This window comes from Caretta caretta, chromosome 2, assembly GCF_965140235.1.
Source record: "Caretta caretta isolate rCarCar2 chromosome 2, rCarCar1.hap1, whole genome shotgun sequence".
Classification (NCBI taxonomy): Eukaryota; Metazoa; Chordata; order Testudines; family Cheloniidae; genus Caretta; species Caretta caretta.
The window spans coordinates 207,665,447-207,684,398 of NC_134207.1; the positions used below are offsets into that span (position 1 = coordinate 207,665,447).

At 40.7% G+C, this 18,952-nt stretch overlaps 1 protein-coding gene across 1 annotated transcript in view; it reads left to right on the top strand.

Annotated features, from left to right (window-relative positions):
- SKAP2 (src kinase associated phosphoprotein 2) overlaps window positions 1–18,952 on the top strand; it is a 151,979-nt gene that overhangs the window by 15,071 nt on the left and 117,956 nt on the right. The window contains exons 2-3 of the mRNA XM_048838440.2: window positions 3,859–3,964; window positions 9,063–9,088. Coding sequence (XP_048694397.2) covers window positions 3,859–3,964; window positions 9,063–9,088 — 132 coding nt within the window. The remainder of the gene's footprint in view (window positions 1–3,858; window positions 3,965–9,062; window positions 9,089–18,952) is intronic.

Consider the following 18,952-nt stretch of genomic DNA (forward strand, 5'->3'; position numbering starts at 1 on the left):
ATGCTATACTGTGATACTGGCATTGAAATTTAGCTTGTATCCGGCTTCTGCCTTAGCATCCTAGAAGAGAGTTGGAATTTTTGTTTTGAACTTGACAGAGCATTTGTTTGTTAGCTCTGTTGCAAATATTAACAGCAATTCTAAGGAAGAGTTGTATTTGTTAGAAACTATAGGAACTTGTGCCATAATATGGTTTGAGTTGACTCTCTTCTGAAGCTCTTCTGAATGCAACTTGATTTTTCTTCTGTGCATAAGAAGGTGAACAATGATGTAAGGTGAATAGTATCTACTGTGGTATCTTAGCTTACCTCGAAAGCCCACAGGAGGGAGAGATCTATATTCCCATTGGGAAAGATCTCTCTTCCATGTCACTGCTGTTATCAATAAACAACAGATTTGTCACAATTTCATTGACTTTTTGCAAAATCTCACAATGAGAATAGATAGTGCATCCATTTCTGCATTGCTTCTATACTATTTGGAGGTTGCAAGCTTTATTTTCATCTCTGCTTTCACGTTCAGAGTTTGTCGAAAAAGGATGCATTGGATCCACAGTACAGACATTGGTCCCCAACACGTTTGAGTACAGTGCATATCCTAAGCCATAAGTAGTGTTGCCAACTTTCTAATTTCTGAAAACTGGACACTACAACAGTAGCTCCGGAACATCCTCCTGCCGTGCCTCTTCCCTGAGGCCCTGCCCATGCTCACCTCTTCCCTCGGGGCCCCACCCCGATCGCTCATTGCTCTCCTCCTTCTCCCATTGCTCCTTCCTCTCCACCCTCCCCACCTTCCAAGATGGGCTTCCTTGGCTCCCACAAGATGCAGGTAAGAGGCAGCCCCGGCTGATGACCCGGCGCCTCCCACCCACATGCGGTAACCAGATTTTTAGTGTCCGGTCAGTACATCTCACTGGACACTGAACAGGTCCCCTTTCGACTGGACTTTCCTGTCGAAAATTGGACTCCTGGCAACCCTAGCCGTAAGTGATGTTTGTTGCTCACTAATTGCAGCACATGTTCTTATCTATCAGACAGTGACTTGGATGATGGTATTTTTGCTTAGGTTTGGAATTCAACGAGAAGTAAGGTGGCCTGCAGAGTTTACTTGGAGGCTGCAGAGGCCTCCTGCTTTAGTGAATTAGATGAAGGGTTTAAAGATTACAATGTAAACATCACTTTCTGTTTATAAAAGTGACCAGCGACACTGGACTTTTGCATATTGCTATCTAAATAGCACTTCAAAGCTGCTAACTTGTTGAGTAAATATATAAAAGGCAAAGGGTTCACCAAGCTCATTTCTTCCCTCCCCTGCACACAGTAGAACCTTTGGGGTTTGATCCTGAGAATTGCTGAACACTTGCTGCTCCTGTTTGAAGTTATTGGCTATTTTGTTGCTGTCTTCAGTGGGAACAGGATCAGGCCCATTGACTTCATGGGACTCTACTTTAGGACAGCATCCCAACTGCACTTCAGAGCAAGAGGGGCAGGATCCTTGGAGCTTGTGAAAGGGTACAGACTCTAGGGCAAAGTGCTGCTCAAGTTTCTGTGAGTGGGCCTGGAGGATTCACAACTACAATAACTCACTGGCCTTTTGTTTCTGCCCTTGTGCAAAAGGTAGCACCTCAGGAGTGAGACTCAGCTACTCTAAGGGCTGCTCTGCTGCATGTGATTGGAGGGGTGGCTGGGCACCCTGTTCACTTCTCGGTGAAAAGCACTTGTTCAGATCTCCAGAAACCTTACAGATTCAAGATTTTGCCACATATTGCATGATGATAGGAATCTAATCCAAATTTCCTAAAAATGGTAATTTTTTTTTTAAATAAAGAATTGCATGGCTACATTTGTCATTGTAGTAGCGGCTAAACTAGTTTTTGAAAGCAAGAATTTTTTGGCTTAATTTGTTCTGTTGCAGCACAAAATGCAAAGTGGATCATGCTTAGTTAAACTTGTCTTCATAATGAAAACTTAAAATAGGCAATTGAATACTCAAGTTAGGGAATTTAAATATAAAGTTTTATTTTAAAATAACTTTAAGTAGAATTTTTGCTTTACATTCTGCAACTAACTCTCCTATATACCAAAAATGCTCCAACCTTAACCCTGCTTTGTGTGAGCCATATAATGGGATTGAAATAATGAGTGATCTTTCATCTTATGGGCTAAATTCTTTCTTCACTTACAGGTTTCAGAGTAACAGCCGTGTTAGTCTGTATTCGCAAAAAGAAAAGGAGTACTTGTGGCACCTTAGAGACTAACCAATTTATTTGAGCATAAGCTTTCGTGAGCTACAGCTCACTTCATCGGATGCTGTAGCTCACGAAAGCTTATGCTCAAATAAATTGGTTAGTCTCTAAAGTGCCACAAGTACTCCTTTTCTTTTTACTTCACTTACATGCATGCAGTGCTGTTCATTTAAGTGCAGTAGCATGTGTATAAGTGGTGGGGAAGAACTTGGCCCTCTTTGCGTATACCGAAATGTGGTAAGTATTTAACATAGCAAGTGCTGTTTGAATTTATGGTAGTAACTTTCAGGTTAGACATATAGGTTAAGTTTTGGTGTGATATAAATAACTCTTCCATAGCAGCTGTGATTATGGAAATCTGTGAAATACTAAACACTAAAACAATGCTAAGCCTTTTCATTGACGCTCTATTATATCCACAAACCACTTATATTATGGCTGTTGGAATACCATGTGGGGTGTTTTTCAGTTTGAATCCTTATGTTGATTGACCTTGCTATCCTGACAGTGTAGTTTCTTACTACATGTAGGTGTTTGAGATGCTTCCAGTGAAGTTGCATTGAAAGTCCGGATTATCTAGTCCTGGTGCAATGTTACTGGAACTTTTGAGCACAATCATTAAGGAGTAGGGACTGCAGAATGCCCGCTGAAGTGGATGGGAGTTTAACGTAAGGAAGAATGGCAGGATTAGGTCTATTAGGCTGTAGTTAATTCAGCATGCGAATAAAATATTGTAAACTTACTGTTTTTCTCATGCCTTTTTCAATATGCAATAACATACTCATTTTGAAAACAAAAAAGAATAGGGAAATGGGTATTAATTTTGAATGATCAAACCTTTTTAGTTGGAATGGGAGAAAATACTCACGCAACCAAAACAATATTGTTTTTAAACAGTTCATTTCTAAATGCCAATATAATCAGTTTATCTTTTGCTTTAAGAATAAAAAAGGTATATTGCAGCTCATAACTTGGGCCCTGATTCTGCAAGTGCACAGATGCTGTAAGCACATGAGTAGTTCTGTTGATTTCAATAGGATTATTCAGTTATGTAACATTAAGCGCATGTGTAACCATTTGCAGGAGCGGGCCTTGGATATCCATTATTAGCCCAATATGGGGTAGAATAGCAACATATAGACATCTGAAAATGGAATTTATAAGGAACCAGCAACTGATCCATACCAGTAGTACCTTCATCTGGTTCTGCTATAATGTTGTAAATGACTCAGCCACTTTTTGAAATTTAAACTTATAAAATAACATGATTGTAATCTATGCACAAAAGCTGTTTATTCTTTTAGCTTTATACCATAAGTGGTAGAATGTATTTGCCATAGCACCACGGTTTATTTAGTCTTCTGTAATTCTTGCCCATTTAATGATGCCAAATGTCAAAACAGCATTTGCTGTGCTAAGCATAAGGAGAGCAGAGAGCAAATTTATCCAGTTTTAGAATTTGAAATATTTCAACCATGTTATGCATAGAACCGATAAAATAGATTTCTTCATAAGTGATGATATCAGAACAATCAACATGGGGATATTTATCTTCAGAAGATTATCACTTTTTCCTTTATAATGTGTAACCTTTGTTTTTTTTCATGTTCTAGATGTTGACACATTTGTATCTGATACCCTCAAAGGAGAAAATTTATCCAAGAGAGCAAAGGAAAAAAAGGATGCTCTTATTAAGAAGATAAAAGAAGTCAAGGCTAAGTAAGTCATCTTTACTGTTTTAATTTATTAGTAATTGCTTGTTGCTCTCTTGATAACTACTCTGTTTTAACAAGGAATTTTATATGGCTACTTTGCAAAGGGATCTACATGGGTGAATTGAATTGAATCCCCACAGGATTCAGTTTATCTCAGTGGGGAATGGGGGCAGAAGGTATCTGCCTGTGTGGATTTCTTTGTGGGATCAGGGCTTTGGTTCTTGGCCCAGGACCTGTCTTTCTCTAACTAATGAGGTCTTTAAAACGTAAAAACAGTAATATTGGAAGAACTTGTCCAGGATGCTTGCTGCAGTTGCATGATTATTTTCTTTGGGCCAGATTCTCAGCTGATGTAAGCTGGCATAACTCTGTCCACTGACTTCAACATCTGTTTGTTTTAACCTATTCTCTCCTTAGCCCTGTCTGTGCTAGGAAATTTAACCATTCCTGAAAATAATTTTAAGCAACAAGTTCCTTTAAACTGATATTGAAAACTGTTAAGTGCAGCATAGACCAGAAAAAGCTGTCATCTTAATGTTGTTTCAGAGAGTGTGCTTAGAGACTTAGTTCCACCCTCTGACTACCTGGGTGAGGAGGATTTGGCCCTAGTTTTACACGTACTGGAAAAAACCCTGTTCTGCAGTATGTTGTATCTTAAATTAGGATATGTTCTGGCACTCCTTATTCTTCTCTTCAGCCTCTCCACAGCTTTTTTCACGGTGATTTCTCCGTCCTGCTTGATATTCATCCTTGGCTCTCATGTCACACTCCTTTACAAATGTCAGTGATCCTGTAACTGAGTGGTGACAGTATACTCAGTGTGCTGTTCTAATGAGGCAGAGGTGGAACCGGCCCCCAAATCTTTATACTCTAAGGGTTCTCCTACCTCTCTGTTCATTTAATGTTTCTTTTGGTAGGTGGTCCTCTTCCTCTTTCCTACTTTCCATGGGGGTCCCCCAGGGCTCTGTCCTATATTCTGGTCCTTTTTTCTCTACAACTCATTCCTGGGTGATTTCATTAGCTGTCATTTCTAGAGATGACACTCCACTCCTGACTTGTTTCCTCCCATTCAATCCTACATCTCTACCTCTCTGTCTTCTCCTGAATGTCTTATCATAAACTGAAACTCAGCATGCTAAAACTGAACTTCTTTGGTGAAATCCTGACCCCAATTACAGTAAACGGGAGCTTTGCCATTGACTTCAGTGGGGCCAAGATTTCAGCCCTTATCTTTATTTCCAAATTCTTGCATTTCCACCTTTATCACTGCTAACGCCACTGTTCTTCTTATTACCCATGCCCCAAAATGTGTGTCTGCTAGAGTCACCTTTGATTTCTCCAACCAGTTCTACTCATCCAGGCTGGGTCCAAACATTGCTATTTTCTACACAGGTTTCAGAGTAACAGCCGTGTTAGTCTGTATTCGCAAAAAGAAAAGGAGTACTTGTGGCACCTTAGAGACTAACCAATTTATTTGAGCATGAGCTTTCGTGAGCTACAGCTCACTTCATCGGATGCATACCGTGGAAACTGCAGCAGACTTTATATACACACAGAGAATATGAAACAATACCTCCTCCCACCCCACTGTCCTGCTGGTAATAGCTTATCTAAAATGATCATCAGGTTGGGCCATTTCCAGCACAAATCCAGGTTTTCTCACCCTCCACCCCCCCACACAAATTCACTCTCCTGCTGGTGATAGCCCATCCAAAGTGACAACTCTTTACACAATGTGCATGATAATCAAGTTGGGCCATTTCCTGCACAAATCCAGGTTCTCTCATCCCCTCACCCCCCTCCCAAAAACCACACACACAAACTCACTATCCTGCTGGTAATAGCTCATTAATAGGATTCTAGGTCACCACAGAACTGTATCATGTTCGTGGGGGTGGAGGGGCAGAAGGAGAGGTCCCGAGATAGAACAGCTGCTTCTGCTGGGCTATCGGTGATCTTCCTGATAACACCATCCTGGCCACTATGGATGTAGAAGCCCTCTACACCAACATTTCACATAAAGATGGACTACAAGCCGTCAGGAACACTATCCCCGATAATGTCACGGCTAACCTGGTGGCTGAACTTTGTGACTTTGTCCTTACCCATAACTATTTCACATTTGGGGACAATGTATACCTTCAGATCAGCGGCACTGCTATGGGTACCCGCATGGCCCCACAGTATGCCAACATTTTTATGGCTGATTTAGAACAACGCTTCCTCAGCTCTCGTCCTCTAAAGCCCCTACTCTACTTGCGCTATATTGATGACATCTTCATCATCTGGACCCATGGAAAAGAAGCCCTTGAGGAATTCCACCATGATTTCAACAATTTCCATCCCACCACCAACCTCATTCTGGTCCAGTCCACACAAGAGATCCATTTCCTGGACACTACAGTGCTAATAAACAATGGTCACATAAACACCACCCTATACCGGAAACCTACTGACCGCTATTCCTACCTGCATGCCTCCAGCTTTCACCCTGACCACACCACACGATCCATCGTCTACAGCCAAGCTCTGCGATACAACCGCATTTGCTCCAACCCCTCAGACAGACACAAACACCTACAAGATCTCTGTCAAGCTTTCTTAAAACTACAATACCCACCTGCGGAAGTAAAGAAACAGATTGATAGAGCCAGAAGAGTTCCCAGAAGTTACCTACTACAGGACAGGCTTAACAAAGAAAATAACAGAACGCCACTAGCGGTCACCTTCAGCCCCCAACTAAAACCCCTCCAACGCATTATTAAGGATCTACAACCTATCCTAAAGGATGACCCAACACTCTCACAAATCTTGGGAGACAGGCCAGTCCTTGCCTACAAACAGCCCCGCAACCTGAAGCAAATACTCACCAACAACCACATACCACACAACAGAACCACTAACCCAGGAACTTATCCTTGCAACAAAGCCCGTTGCCAATTGTGCCCACATATCTATTCAGGGGACACCATCACAGGGCCTAATAACATCAGCCACACTATCAGAGGCTCGTTCACCTGCACATCCACCAATGTGATATATGCCATCATGTGCCAGCAATGCCCCTCTGCCATTTACATTGGTCAAACTGGACAGTCTCTACGTAAAAGAATAAATGGACACAAATCAGATGTCAAGAATTATAACATTCATAAACCAGTCGGAGAACACTTCAATCTCTCTGGTCACGCAATCACAGACATGAAGGTCGCTATCTTAAAACAAAAAAACTTCAAATCCAGACTCCAGCGAGAAACTGCTGAATTGGAATTCATTTGCAAATTGGATACTATTAATTTAGGCTTAAATAGAGACTGGGAGTGGCTAAGTCATTATGCAAGGTAGCCTATTTCCCCTTGCTTTTAATTACCCCCCCCCCAGATGTTCTGGTTTAACTTGGATTTAAACTTGGAGAGTGGTCAGTTTGGATGAGCTATTACCAGCAGGAGAGTGAGTTTGTGTGTGTATGGGGGTGTGGGGGGTGTGAGAACCTGGATTTGTGCTGGAAATGGCCCACCTTGATTATCATGCACATTGTAGGGAGAGTGGTCACTTTGGATGAGCTATTACCAGCAGGATAGTGAGTTTGTGTGTGTGGTTTTTGGGAGGGGGGTGAGGGGGTGAGAGAACCTGGATTTGTGCAGGAAATGGCCCAACTTGATTATCATGCACATTGTGTAAAGAGTTGTCACTTTGGATGGGCTATCACCAGCAGGAGAGTGAATTTGTGTGGGGGGGTGGAGGGTGAGAAAACCTGGATTTGTGCTGGAAATGGCCCAACCTGATGATCATTTTAGATAAGCTATTACCAGCAGGACAGTGGGGTGGGAGGAGGTATTGTTTCATATTCTCTGTGTGTATATAAAGTCTGCTGCAGTTTCCACAGTATGCATCCGATGAAGTGAGCTGTAGCTCACGAAAGCTCATGCTCAGATAAATTGGTTAGTCTCTAAGGTGCCACAAGTACTCCTTTTCTTTTTATTTTCTACACAATGTTTCTTAGATGGAGCCTTTTATCTCTGCTTGCATTTCTAAGTCTCTCACACAAGGCCTTCTGGATTCTCATTTTCATTGCTTTTAACCATCACCTCAGTGGGTTTCCTGACACTTGCACCACCCCTTCTGGTCCATACAAAATGCAGCTGTTAAGATCATCTTACTTGCCAGTCATTCTGATCAGCTCCCCTTTTTACACCTACTCAAATAAATTCAAGCTTCCTGAGATTCCACTTAAAGCCATACATAACAATGACCTTTCCTTACTTATTTATCTTGCATCTTATTGTGTCACTGCACCTTGCAACTGTTTTGTTCATGTATGTTGCAAGGATCATAGCTTTGGGGGACATGGCAATGCGTGTAGTTTTCACCACAGCAAGTAGTATCCCTCAGTATAAGAGGTATAGTAGTATCATTCCGTATAAGAGTTGTTGGGTAAATTTTATTAAGCTTTGCTTACAATTCACAATATGTGAATATGTATTCAAAGTACTATTATATTTAAATGCATATCAATATCTTAATTAACAAGTATCTTCTGTATATCCATTTTGTTTTTTATATGCTGCTAAAGTATTCAAGCCAAATCCAAATTTTGTTTCTTTGTTGACCAGTCACATTGTGTTCATTCTAAAACATGTAAAATATTGTGATATGTAACTTCTGATAAATGGCTTTCATTTATATAGAGACATCTTAAAATATAGTATTAACTTTTGGGAAGGTAATGGAAAAGTAAATGTTATGTAATATGTTCATTTTAATTAAGCTATTTGAGCAGATGTGTTAGAATCTTTTTTTAAGTATTTTTATTGTTACACCTGAATCTGTTTTTAAGTGGCATTTTTAATTTGTCACTATTCCATGAAATTTCTTTGAAATGTCTGATAATCATGCTCACAAATTCAAAAACACTGGAAGAAGAGCTGATTAAATGTTTTAATAGAGGTGACATTTTGCAATATAAATTTGCTGCAGCAGTACTCATAGCACAAAACTGTTATTTGGAAACTAATAATTTTTCTGTATTTGTGTTTGTCACATCTTGAGACTTTCCAAATGCATATTGCTTTATGTTGTCTTTTTTCCTCCCTCCCCTGCAGTTACCCTCAAGATTTCCAGGATAAAGGTAATTGTAAAATATTTTATTTCACTGTGGTATGACTTAAATACTTTGCTCATTGACAGACTCTCAATTGAATAAACATACTGTACATGTGTTTAAAAGCATAAAATTAAAATGTCCAGCTTGTGCATTGATTGACTCTCAAGGATGGGGATGCTAGCTCCCCCTACTGAGCAAAAAAATTAAAAGCTGCAAAAATCTCCTGTTTGCTTCAAAATTTGTGTGCTAAAACCTCACTCATTTAATAACTTGCTTATATTTACTTCATGAATGCACCATAGGAGAAAGTTTGCTAATAAATGGGTCTTGTTTAGAAATGTAGCTGGAAATTTATATTTAATATACACTGAATGTCTTAAATATAGATTACTTAATGAACAAAAACTCAGTATTGTCTAAAACTATACAATTTATGTTTTGTCATAGAAAGTGTATGCAAAGCAGTCTACTTTGGCAGTAACCAAACGTTAATAGTGATCATTTATTTGAGACCTTTTTTGTGAACCTATTTTACTTTTTAATAGGTTGATTTAATGACTATATGATATTGGCTTTTAATCCACCCTTAATGAATATGTTCATAGTGTAGCAAGGAAATCAGACCTTTAGCACAGGAGAACAAGATTTAGAGTGCTAGTAATGAAAACTGAAGTTTGTATTATGTATTGTCTTCTTGAGGAGTAAGCAAAGTGGCACAGTGCAACTAGAAAGAGAGAAGATTGAAGAGTGTATTGCTACAGTGTTCTGTTCTGTAACTAAACCAGGAATGGCTCTTATTTTCATGATGCTAATTCACGAGGTCATGACCTGTAGCCTGTGGATGCTGGTATGAGGGTCACAGTGTGAGGTCAAAAAAGCTTATGCGAAGTTGCACTCTTTGCAGAAAGTAGAACCCTGGTATCTTCTATCTGTAGACAGGAGATACTAATGTATAACTAATATTCGTGCTAGCTGATAATGTGAGAGTGTACAGACACTTTCTATGAACCAGCTTTTCAGCTAGGGAAAGCTAAAGCAAAATACAGTTAAAATCAGACTATAGATTTTTAAAAATAATTTCAATGAATTATATATATATATATATATATATATCTTTAATTTTCCATTTTAACAGTGGTGGTTCCTAACTTTCTGGAATCAGTTGGGTTTGGCAAAATCAAAAGTTTGCACTTAAAGTTTGTTTAAATTAAATTACTCCACTTTATATTATACCTTAGTCCTTCCACTCAAGTTAAAATCACATTTTGGTCATCTTCATCAGAAGTAAATGAAAAAGGATAAAGAAAATAAATGCAAAATTTGTATTTTTATTAAGAAAATGTCTTAGCTTTATTTTTAAATTAGATGGGGTCACTGTTCAGTTTAAAATGTATCTTATTTTTGTAAAGTATATTTTACATTTTAAAGTATTTTTTGTAGTGTATATACTGTAATGTGTAACTTCCAAATTTGTATATAACAACCAGAAGGTTTCAAAATTCTTTAGGTAGGATCACTGATAAACATGTGAGCTTGTTACAAAGACCAGAGCTCCTATTTACTGCATTTATTTAAAACCAAGTTGAAGAAAACTTCTTATAGCATATCTGCCCTTCCAACTGTTAAAGACTTCATTGATCTGTAGTGCATTTTTTTTTCTCCTCAACTAATTTTGAGATGAGATTTCTTTAGCTCTAGAGGAAGATATAACTTGAAGAATTCAGCGTGCAGTGATTGCCATATGCTTATAACCTGCTCTGATTTCAGTGATGAGTCTATTTGATATGGTTTGTTGAAAGTTCATACAACCTTTAAGAAGAACAGCATTGCCTTGAGCACACTCAATCCCCATGGAGCATCTAGAACTGCATGTGGTATAGCTTGTACATTTTGACATTGTTTAGTTTTCTTTCAATGTAACTAAAATGAAAGGACACGAAAACATATGTTGATGAGTACTATAAACGGGACCAAACTTTGAAAATGTTATCTACATAGAAAATCCAGATGCATTCATGAGCACGGATGTACAAAGTGAAAATATCACTTAATTCTCATCCATGAGTTATTACCTAATTTTACATTGGCTCTTACAGTTAAGATATAATGCTAATTGTGAACAGGTAGAATCCCTATCCTGCTCTCAAGACAACACGTACATACTGGATTAATTTCCAAAACACTCTCCCTTTCTTAAAATTTTTCTTTCTTTATTTATTTATTAATAAACCATAAGATCAGGAGGGAGCTTAGGCTGAGTTTTTTGTTTGTTCCTAGGGTTTTCCTGTAGGACCTCTGAGGTATTTTTTTTTAATTGACTCTTGTTGTGCTTCAGCCCTTTAGAACTGTAGATGCATCAAAAGTGGGTATAATCACACTCAGTCTGACCTGCCTAAATTTTCCAACAGAGAGATCTCCTGAAAGATCAGTGATTACATTAATTTTTAATGAAGCTTATACAGAGACTGGTTTTTGGTTCTAAGGAGATAGAAGCCTGGACTTTGTTGAAGATTGAGAGTTATTACAGTTTTTGGCATTTCTATCTATGTTTGAGATAAATTGAATCCATATTTTGGCTGGCAAAATGTTTAGCTAAAAGAGCTTTGTTTTTAACTCATGCTAAAAATAATGCTAAAGTTGGCAGAAGCACCACTGAAAGTACTATGGACCCTAGATAGCATACTTGTGTTTGAAGTTTGGTGTGCTGTTATGTGCTGATATATGGTTCCTGCTCTCTGTAATGACCGGGCTGAGAGCTGCTTCTTTTTGTTGAGGCAGTGTTTCTTTTTTGAGCTTCTGCATAAGCTGCCATCAGGAGATGGTAGCAGGGGCTTCTGGGGCTGGAAAAGACAGAGGCAGTGGCTTATGGTTAGGAGTAGCACAAGAACAGCTATTGAACGATACCATGTGGATGTGGAAGTATGGACCTAGCTGATGCTGTTTTTAATGGCAGATGACGTCTATGCAGACCGCCACTTCTGGGCCAGGAATGCAAATGCACGGTGGTGGTAGCAAATTATGTTGGAAATATGGAGTGACTGGCAGTGGGCTCAGAACTTTTGCATTAAAACAGATGCATTCATGGAGCTGTGTGAGGAGCTTGCCTCAGGGGTCGGCAACCTTTCAGAAGTGGTGTGCCGAGTCTTCATTTATTCACTTTAATTTAAGGTTTCACGTGCCAGTAATACATTTTAACGTTTTTTAGAAGGTCTCTCTATAAGTTTATATATTATATAACTAAACTATTGTTGTATGTAAAGTAAACAAAGGTTTTCAAAATGTTTAAGAAGCTTCATTTAAAATTAAATTAAAATGCTGATCTTATGCTGCCAGCCCGCTGCCGGCCTGGGGTTCCGTATACCTAGGCCGGCAGCAGGCTGAGCGGGGCATGCGGCCAGGATCCTGGCTGGCAAGGAGCTAGCAGCCAGAACCCCAGACCGGCAGCGGGCTGAGCGGGGCCAGCGGCTGGGACCCCAGACTGGCAGTGAGCTGAGTGGCTCAGTCCGCTGCCAGTCTGGGGTTCAGTCTGCCGGTTGCTGCCAGCCAGGGTTCCAGCTGCCGGCCCCACTTAGCCCGCTGCCAGTCTGGGATCCCGGCCCTGCCCACATAGAGTGGGTACCTACTTTCTCCCTGGTTCTAGCCCATTCTCTTCCTCTCTCTCTGCACTGAGCTAAGGGTCGGAGTGCACTGAGCACAGGGCTGGGGGTGAAGGAGCAGGCTGGGGGTTGGGGTGTAGGGTCTGCCCAGGAGCTAGAATGAGAGAGGGGGTGCAGGGTCAGGGTTTGGGTGTGGAGTGCTTACCTGGGCAGCTCCCATTTGATGCGAGGGGTGCAGGTGGGAATGTGGGAGGGTGGGTGCAGCAACTCCTGTTTGGTGCTCAGGGTGGGGGTGGAAATGTGGGGGGTGCAAGAGTCAGGACATGGGGTATGAGGGGGCTGGGTATGTGGGGGCGTTCAGGAGTCAGGGCAGGGGGCTGGGGGCATGTGAGAGGTGTGCAGGAGTCAGGGCATGGGGTATGGGGGGGCTGGGTATGTGTGTGGGGTACTGGAGTCAGGGCTGGGGTCGTGGGGGGTGCAGGGGTCAGGGCAGGAGACTGGGGTGTGTGGGGGTGCAAGGATCAGGGCAGAGGGCTGGGTGTATGTGAGGGGGGGGTGTAAGGGTCAGGGCAGAGGGCCGGGGGTATCAGCTGGGGTCATGGGGGTGCTCCCAGCCCCCTGTCCAGAGCAGCTCATGGCACGGGGCTGGAGGGGATATGCCCTGATTCCAACCCCCTTCCCCAAGGCCCCGTCCCCACCTCTTCTCCACCTCCTCCCCGGAGCAGCGAGCACACTGCGGCTCTGCTTCTCCCACCACCTCACAAGGGCCATCAGCTGATCAGCGGCAGGGAGGGAGAGGAGGAGGGGAAAGAACGCAGCACGCTGGGGGAAGAGGTGGGGGACAGGGGAGCTTGCCTGCTCTGCAGCAGCAGCCGGCGGGGGGTGGTGGGGGTGGAGAAGAGCGGGCCGGGGCCGGCAGGATTTTTAATGGCACGCTGCTGCCTGCCGGGGTCCCGGCCTGGGTTCGACAGCGGGCTGAGCGGGGCCAGTGGCTGGGACTCGGCAGGCGACAGCGTGCCATTAAAAATCGGCTCGTGTGCCGTCTTTGGCGTGTGTGCTATAGGTTGCTGACCCCTGCCTCAGACCTTGAATGGCAGAGTACCCAGCTGATACCCATTAAAGGTCCAGAAGCATGCCATTGTTGCCTATGGAAACGGGCACCCCCAGATTGCTACAGATCAGTCGTCAATCAGTCTGGGATTGGAAAATCTACAGATGGTGCAATGGTCATTGAAGTTGGCAAGACAATTAATGACGTGCTGTCCCTGTGATGGTTTCGGTCACAGAGACCCTCTTGGGATTGTCACCTGATTTGCTGAAACTATCTCTGAGCCTGTTTTTTTTGCCAGCTTGGGACTCCAGAACCCTGTCTTGTTGAGCCAGACACGGAAGCCTGCTTCAACACAGACCCAGGGTCTGAACCATGCCCCCAAAGCTGCAGACTTAATTGAAAGCATCTCCGCAAGTACTCCTGTCTCCAGCACCCAGACACCCAGGTCCCAATGGGATCGAAACCCCAAATAAATCCATTTTACTCTGTATAAAGCTTATACAGGGTAAACTCATAATTGTCCACCCTCTATAACACTGATAGGGAGATATGCACAGCTGTTTGCTCCCCCAGGTATTAACCACTTACTCTGAGTTAATTAATAAACAAAAGTGATTTTATTAAGTATAAAAAGTAGGATTTAAGTGGTTTCAAGTAATAACAGACAGAACAAGCAAAAATTTTACCAAGCAAAATAAAACAAAACACTCTAGTTGAAGCCTAATACATTAAGAAACTGAATACACGTAAATTTCACCCTCAGCCATGTTCCAATAAACCTCTTTCAGAGACTAGATGCCTTCCTAGTCTGGGCCCAATCCTTTCCCCTGGTACAGTCTTGTTAGTTCCAGCTCAGGTGGTAACTAGTGGATTTCTCATGACTGGCTACCCCTTTGTTCTGTTCTACCCACTTTTATAGTGTTGGCACAAGTTGGGAATCCTTTGTCTCTCTCTGGGTTCCCACCCTTCCTTCTAAATGGAAAAGCACCAGGTTTAAGATGGATTCCAGTATCTGTGACATGGTCACATGTCCTGTGAGACCACTAGTCTCCATTCTTCCAAGGCTGGCCGGCAAGTTCCCCGGAAGGTTTGCAAGTAAACAGAGCCATTTACAGGTCATGGATTCTGAAGCACCCTTAATGGCTTCCATTTATCGTGTTTATATCAGTAATACAAGTTTATATCTTATTCCCCTAACTTCAAACATAGAAATAATACATGCAAACAAATGGGATGAACACACTCAGTAGATCATAAGCGTTGTAATGATACCTTACAAGAGACTCTTTGCATGAAGCATATTCCAGTTACATTATATTCACATTCATTAGCATATTTCCATAAAACGTAAGGAGTGCAACGTCACAGTTCCGCAGGCTTGTAAAATTGGAAATATTCCTGAAATAATTGCAAGGTTTGAATGGATGGGCTCCCAAACTGCACAGGCATGATAGCTGGGGGCGGGGGAGGGAACAGTATGCATCCCCACCAGTACTGAGCAAGCGAGTATATTAACAGGAAAGGATACTATTCCATTGTTATGCAGGCTCTTGTGGACCATCATGGCATATTCATGCTCACCTCCTTTGAATGCAGTTGGAGAAGGTGCATGATGCCAGGGTGTTCTAGAGGTCTGACGTCTTTCAACATGGGCAAGCTGGTATGTTGTTCCTCTCCCTAATATCGCAATATCTGTGATCCTGATGTGTGCCAACAGGAGAAGGTAGTTTAACTACATGTTGAGCTTGAGCAAGTGCAGGATGGTGGTGTTGAACTTGAGGTTATCATGCAGTGAAGACAAGGCCAAAGAATCAACTTGTGTGCAGAGCATTAGTACCCTGAGCTTTGTAGATGGCTAGTCCTCCTTTAAATAAAGTTAGCGGCTGCTTTCCATTTTAAGCTCACTTCTTAGTATCTCCCTATCTCATTGCCAACCTAAGCAATTCACCAAAAATTTCACATGCCAGATACAATCTCCTGGTAGAACTCTTCTGGAAACACTGGGAGAACTTTACATGAGAAATTTCAGAGATAGTTGCTTAAATGTTTCTATCATTCATTTTTTTCCCCAAAGACTTTCCTTACGCGTTTTGACTCCTCACATCTCTGAAACAAATTCACCTACAAACCTCATACTGCTTCTGTAGTGCTTAATATGTAGATGTCTTTCTCTGGTTTTTTGAGGCTCAGGTAGGAATTCTTTGGATGTTTAAAATTACTACTTGATACCAAAACCTAGATGATGGATCCACACACCTTAATGCACATAATTTATCAGTTTGTTGCATGTCACAGTGGGCATGGAGAGAATAGCTGTCAAAGGAACCACTTGGGTGATAGGTGGATTGGGTCATTTTCCTCATTAATGTTCTATTGAAAATCAACTAAAAAGCCAAGGGATTAAAGTGTACAAGCTTTAGTTTGAAAGTACCTTTATCCACTCATTTGTGCTAATGAACCTGGATTGGGAATCTTACATTTATTAATTACTGGGTAATATTCTTTCCAGTAGTGGAGGCTGGATACTGGGCAGAAGGAACTCATTTCAGCTTGACACGTTTGGGCCTTCTAGCAAAAAATCAGGAGGCAGCTGCTTGCTTGCCCTCCTTTAAGTGTTTTATACGCTTTAAGTTTAAATTTGAGCAATTTCTTTGCTTCCTCCTTCCTAGATGTTTTACTAACACAGTGTCTAGACCAGAGATAGTAAATAGGTGGATAGTGGGCCAAATCCGCACCACCAGCCACTTTTGAATGGACCCCCAAATCCTTTTGTTTACCTTCTAATTTATTTATTTATTATTAATAATTATTTATTTTTGTTTATTTATTATCATTATTATTGCTGTTTATTATTTTCTCTGGAGTCTGGACCTTGACTATACCTTGACCAAGAAATTTGGACCTTGACAAAAAATAATCGACTACCCCTGATCTAGCAAGAGTCTATTTCAAGGGCAGAGGCTGAAATATTTTGATGTCTGATCTCCTTTACAGATTAAGTGGTTGAAATAATATCTTAAATGTTTGAGCTGATTACTATGAACAAGTAGTAGCAGAGGAAAACAAATTGTGAAAAAAAGAAGAGTTCGTTGTTTGTTTTTTTGTTTGAACCAGATCCTCCTTTAAAGTAATATGGTCTTGTTCATAATATTTAGTTGATATCAGTTAAACCTGTTGGAAATGTTCATTGCAGAATACAGGGAATTAAAGTGCAGCCCTTGTTAACATAACAACAATTAAGTGTCTTATTCCCCACTTACCATTCTGCACACTTACCCCCTTAATGTGTGCTCTTTCGGAACATCAATAAATTAATATACTGTAATTGAAGAGATGGTGTTTAATAAGAAAAGATCAGGTACAATACCTTTTTATTGTGGGCAAATCAAAATATTGATTCTGTGGTCAAACCTAAGTGGTGAGTTAAACTGCAGAAATGAGAGAATAGGACTTATTTTTATATAACTGTTAATGATATATCATTAATTAAACTTAAAAAAAAAAAAGTTCCAGGATAAATCAAATGCTGTTCTGGGGAAACAAGAAACCATATTAATGAACATCAACTCCTTAATTATCCTCATGACTATATAACAGGGGCACATTCATGTCTTTTCTTTGTGCAATAACTTTTACAAAGAAGTATTTTAAAACTGATCATTAATTTTATGACCACAGAAATGAGATGCAAAATTTATGCTGTTGTCATTGGCATAGGCTCAAGGCACTACTGACATTATGTGTGATTGTAATGGAATGGTTGCCAGTTAATGAGTCTGTAGACAATTCGTTTGAGCATGCTTTGCGTTTAGATGTCTGATTAGGCTGTAATGCTTTCAATTATGTCTTCAAATTGTATTGGATACATTTACCTGATGCCCATTGTTGCTTGGTAGTGCAGCTTTCTATTACGTAAATACAAGTTGAACACTTTCCTTTAATTTATTTATGCTTTTCAGATGTATTCGCAGGCACTTAGCACCTGCGGAGGGGAGAAAATGGTTTGTGCTGCTCGACACTGACTCCTCTGACTGGTTAAGGAGTAGCATTGATAGCTTCAAATGCAGTCTGTTCCAGTCTTCCTCAGTCAGTAGAATATTGGCTTTGATACATCAGGGTCTGGCTGTGAGAAGATTAAAAGTAGGGAAAGGATTACTAGGGCTTGTCCAAAGATACAGAAGACCCCACAGAATTAACAAAAAGGCTTATTATACTTTTGATGTATAAAACTTCAGGGAGTAATATCCCTATATGTTAACAGAACAGACTCTTAAATCTCTCAACCCCATAAAGCCAGGAAACTGAGAATTAAGGCTGATTCTACTCTTAAATCATTTTGTCATGCATAAACTTAAACATTGTAGATGTGTTTTTCTTTGGAGCTCCAGAGTATTGCGTGATCTATGATACCAAAATAAGCTACAATTCCCAGGCACAATTGGGTGGGTTAAAGACTGCATTTCAGCCTGTAGTGTGAACTACAAAGCACTTGGTTTAAACACAAAAACAAAAGATCTGGCTTAATATAGTCTCAAATATCTTCCAAGTTAGTTCCCCCTCTATTTCAGTGTCTATGGTATATTTTCTTAGTGTTACGTGTTTCAATTACTGTCTTTTCAACACAAAGCATGGGTACACAAATACATGTTCTCACACACAGGGTGACCGTGTTTCTATTTGTACTCAGATTGCTTTTCTGCATGGGTAAGTTTTTAAGCCTGACAGCTTCAACTTTAACCACTCAATTTTTGTAAGATATAAACAGTTTTTGAAAGAAAAGCGATTGAGCACTCTCCTTTTTCTACGTTCTCTGATATGTGTAACTTTTCTCCTTTTCTTTGCATAGTTGGTATATTTTTAGACATATATACCACATTTTGAGAAGGAGAATTCATTTTGCATAATGAAAATGAAAGCTGCATGTAATACTTCCCCCTCCCCCCTCCCGCTTCCATTTCCCCTCATTATAGCAGTAAGACCCAACATGACATGTACATTAGTCAGCTATTGATGCATACCTCAGGTGTATCTGAGGCCCTTAGTTCCCCAAGAAGCACACCTATAGATTACTGTGCTATACACACACAGTTGTAACTGAGTGCTATTTATGTGTGACTCCATTTTTTATTTCAAGAGGAAAATGAAACACTACCTTTAAAAATACTTTTAAGTGGATTACACTTTGAAAAGTAGTTTGTAGTTGAGGAGAAAGCAAATTGAAAACTTGAAGTACACAAAATG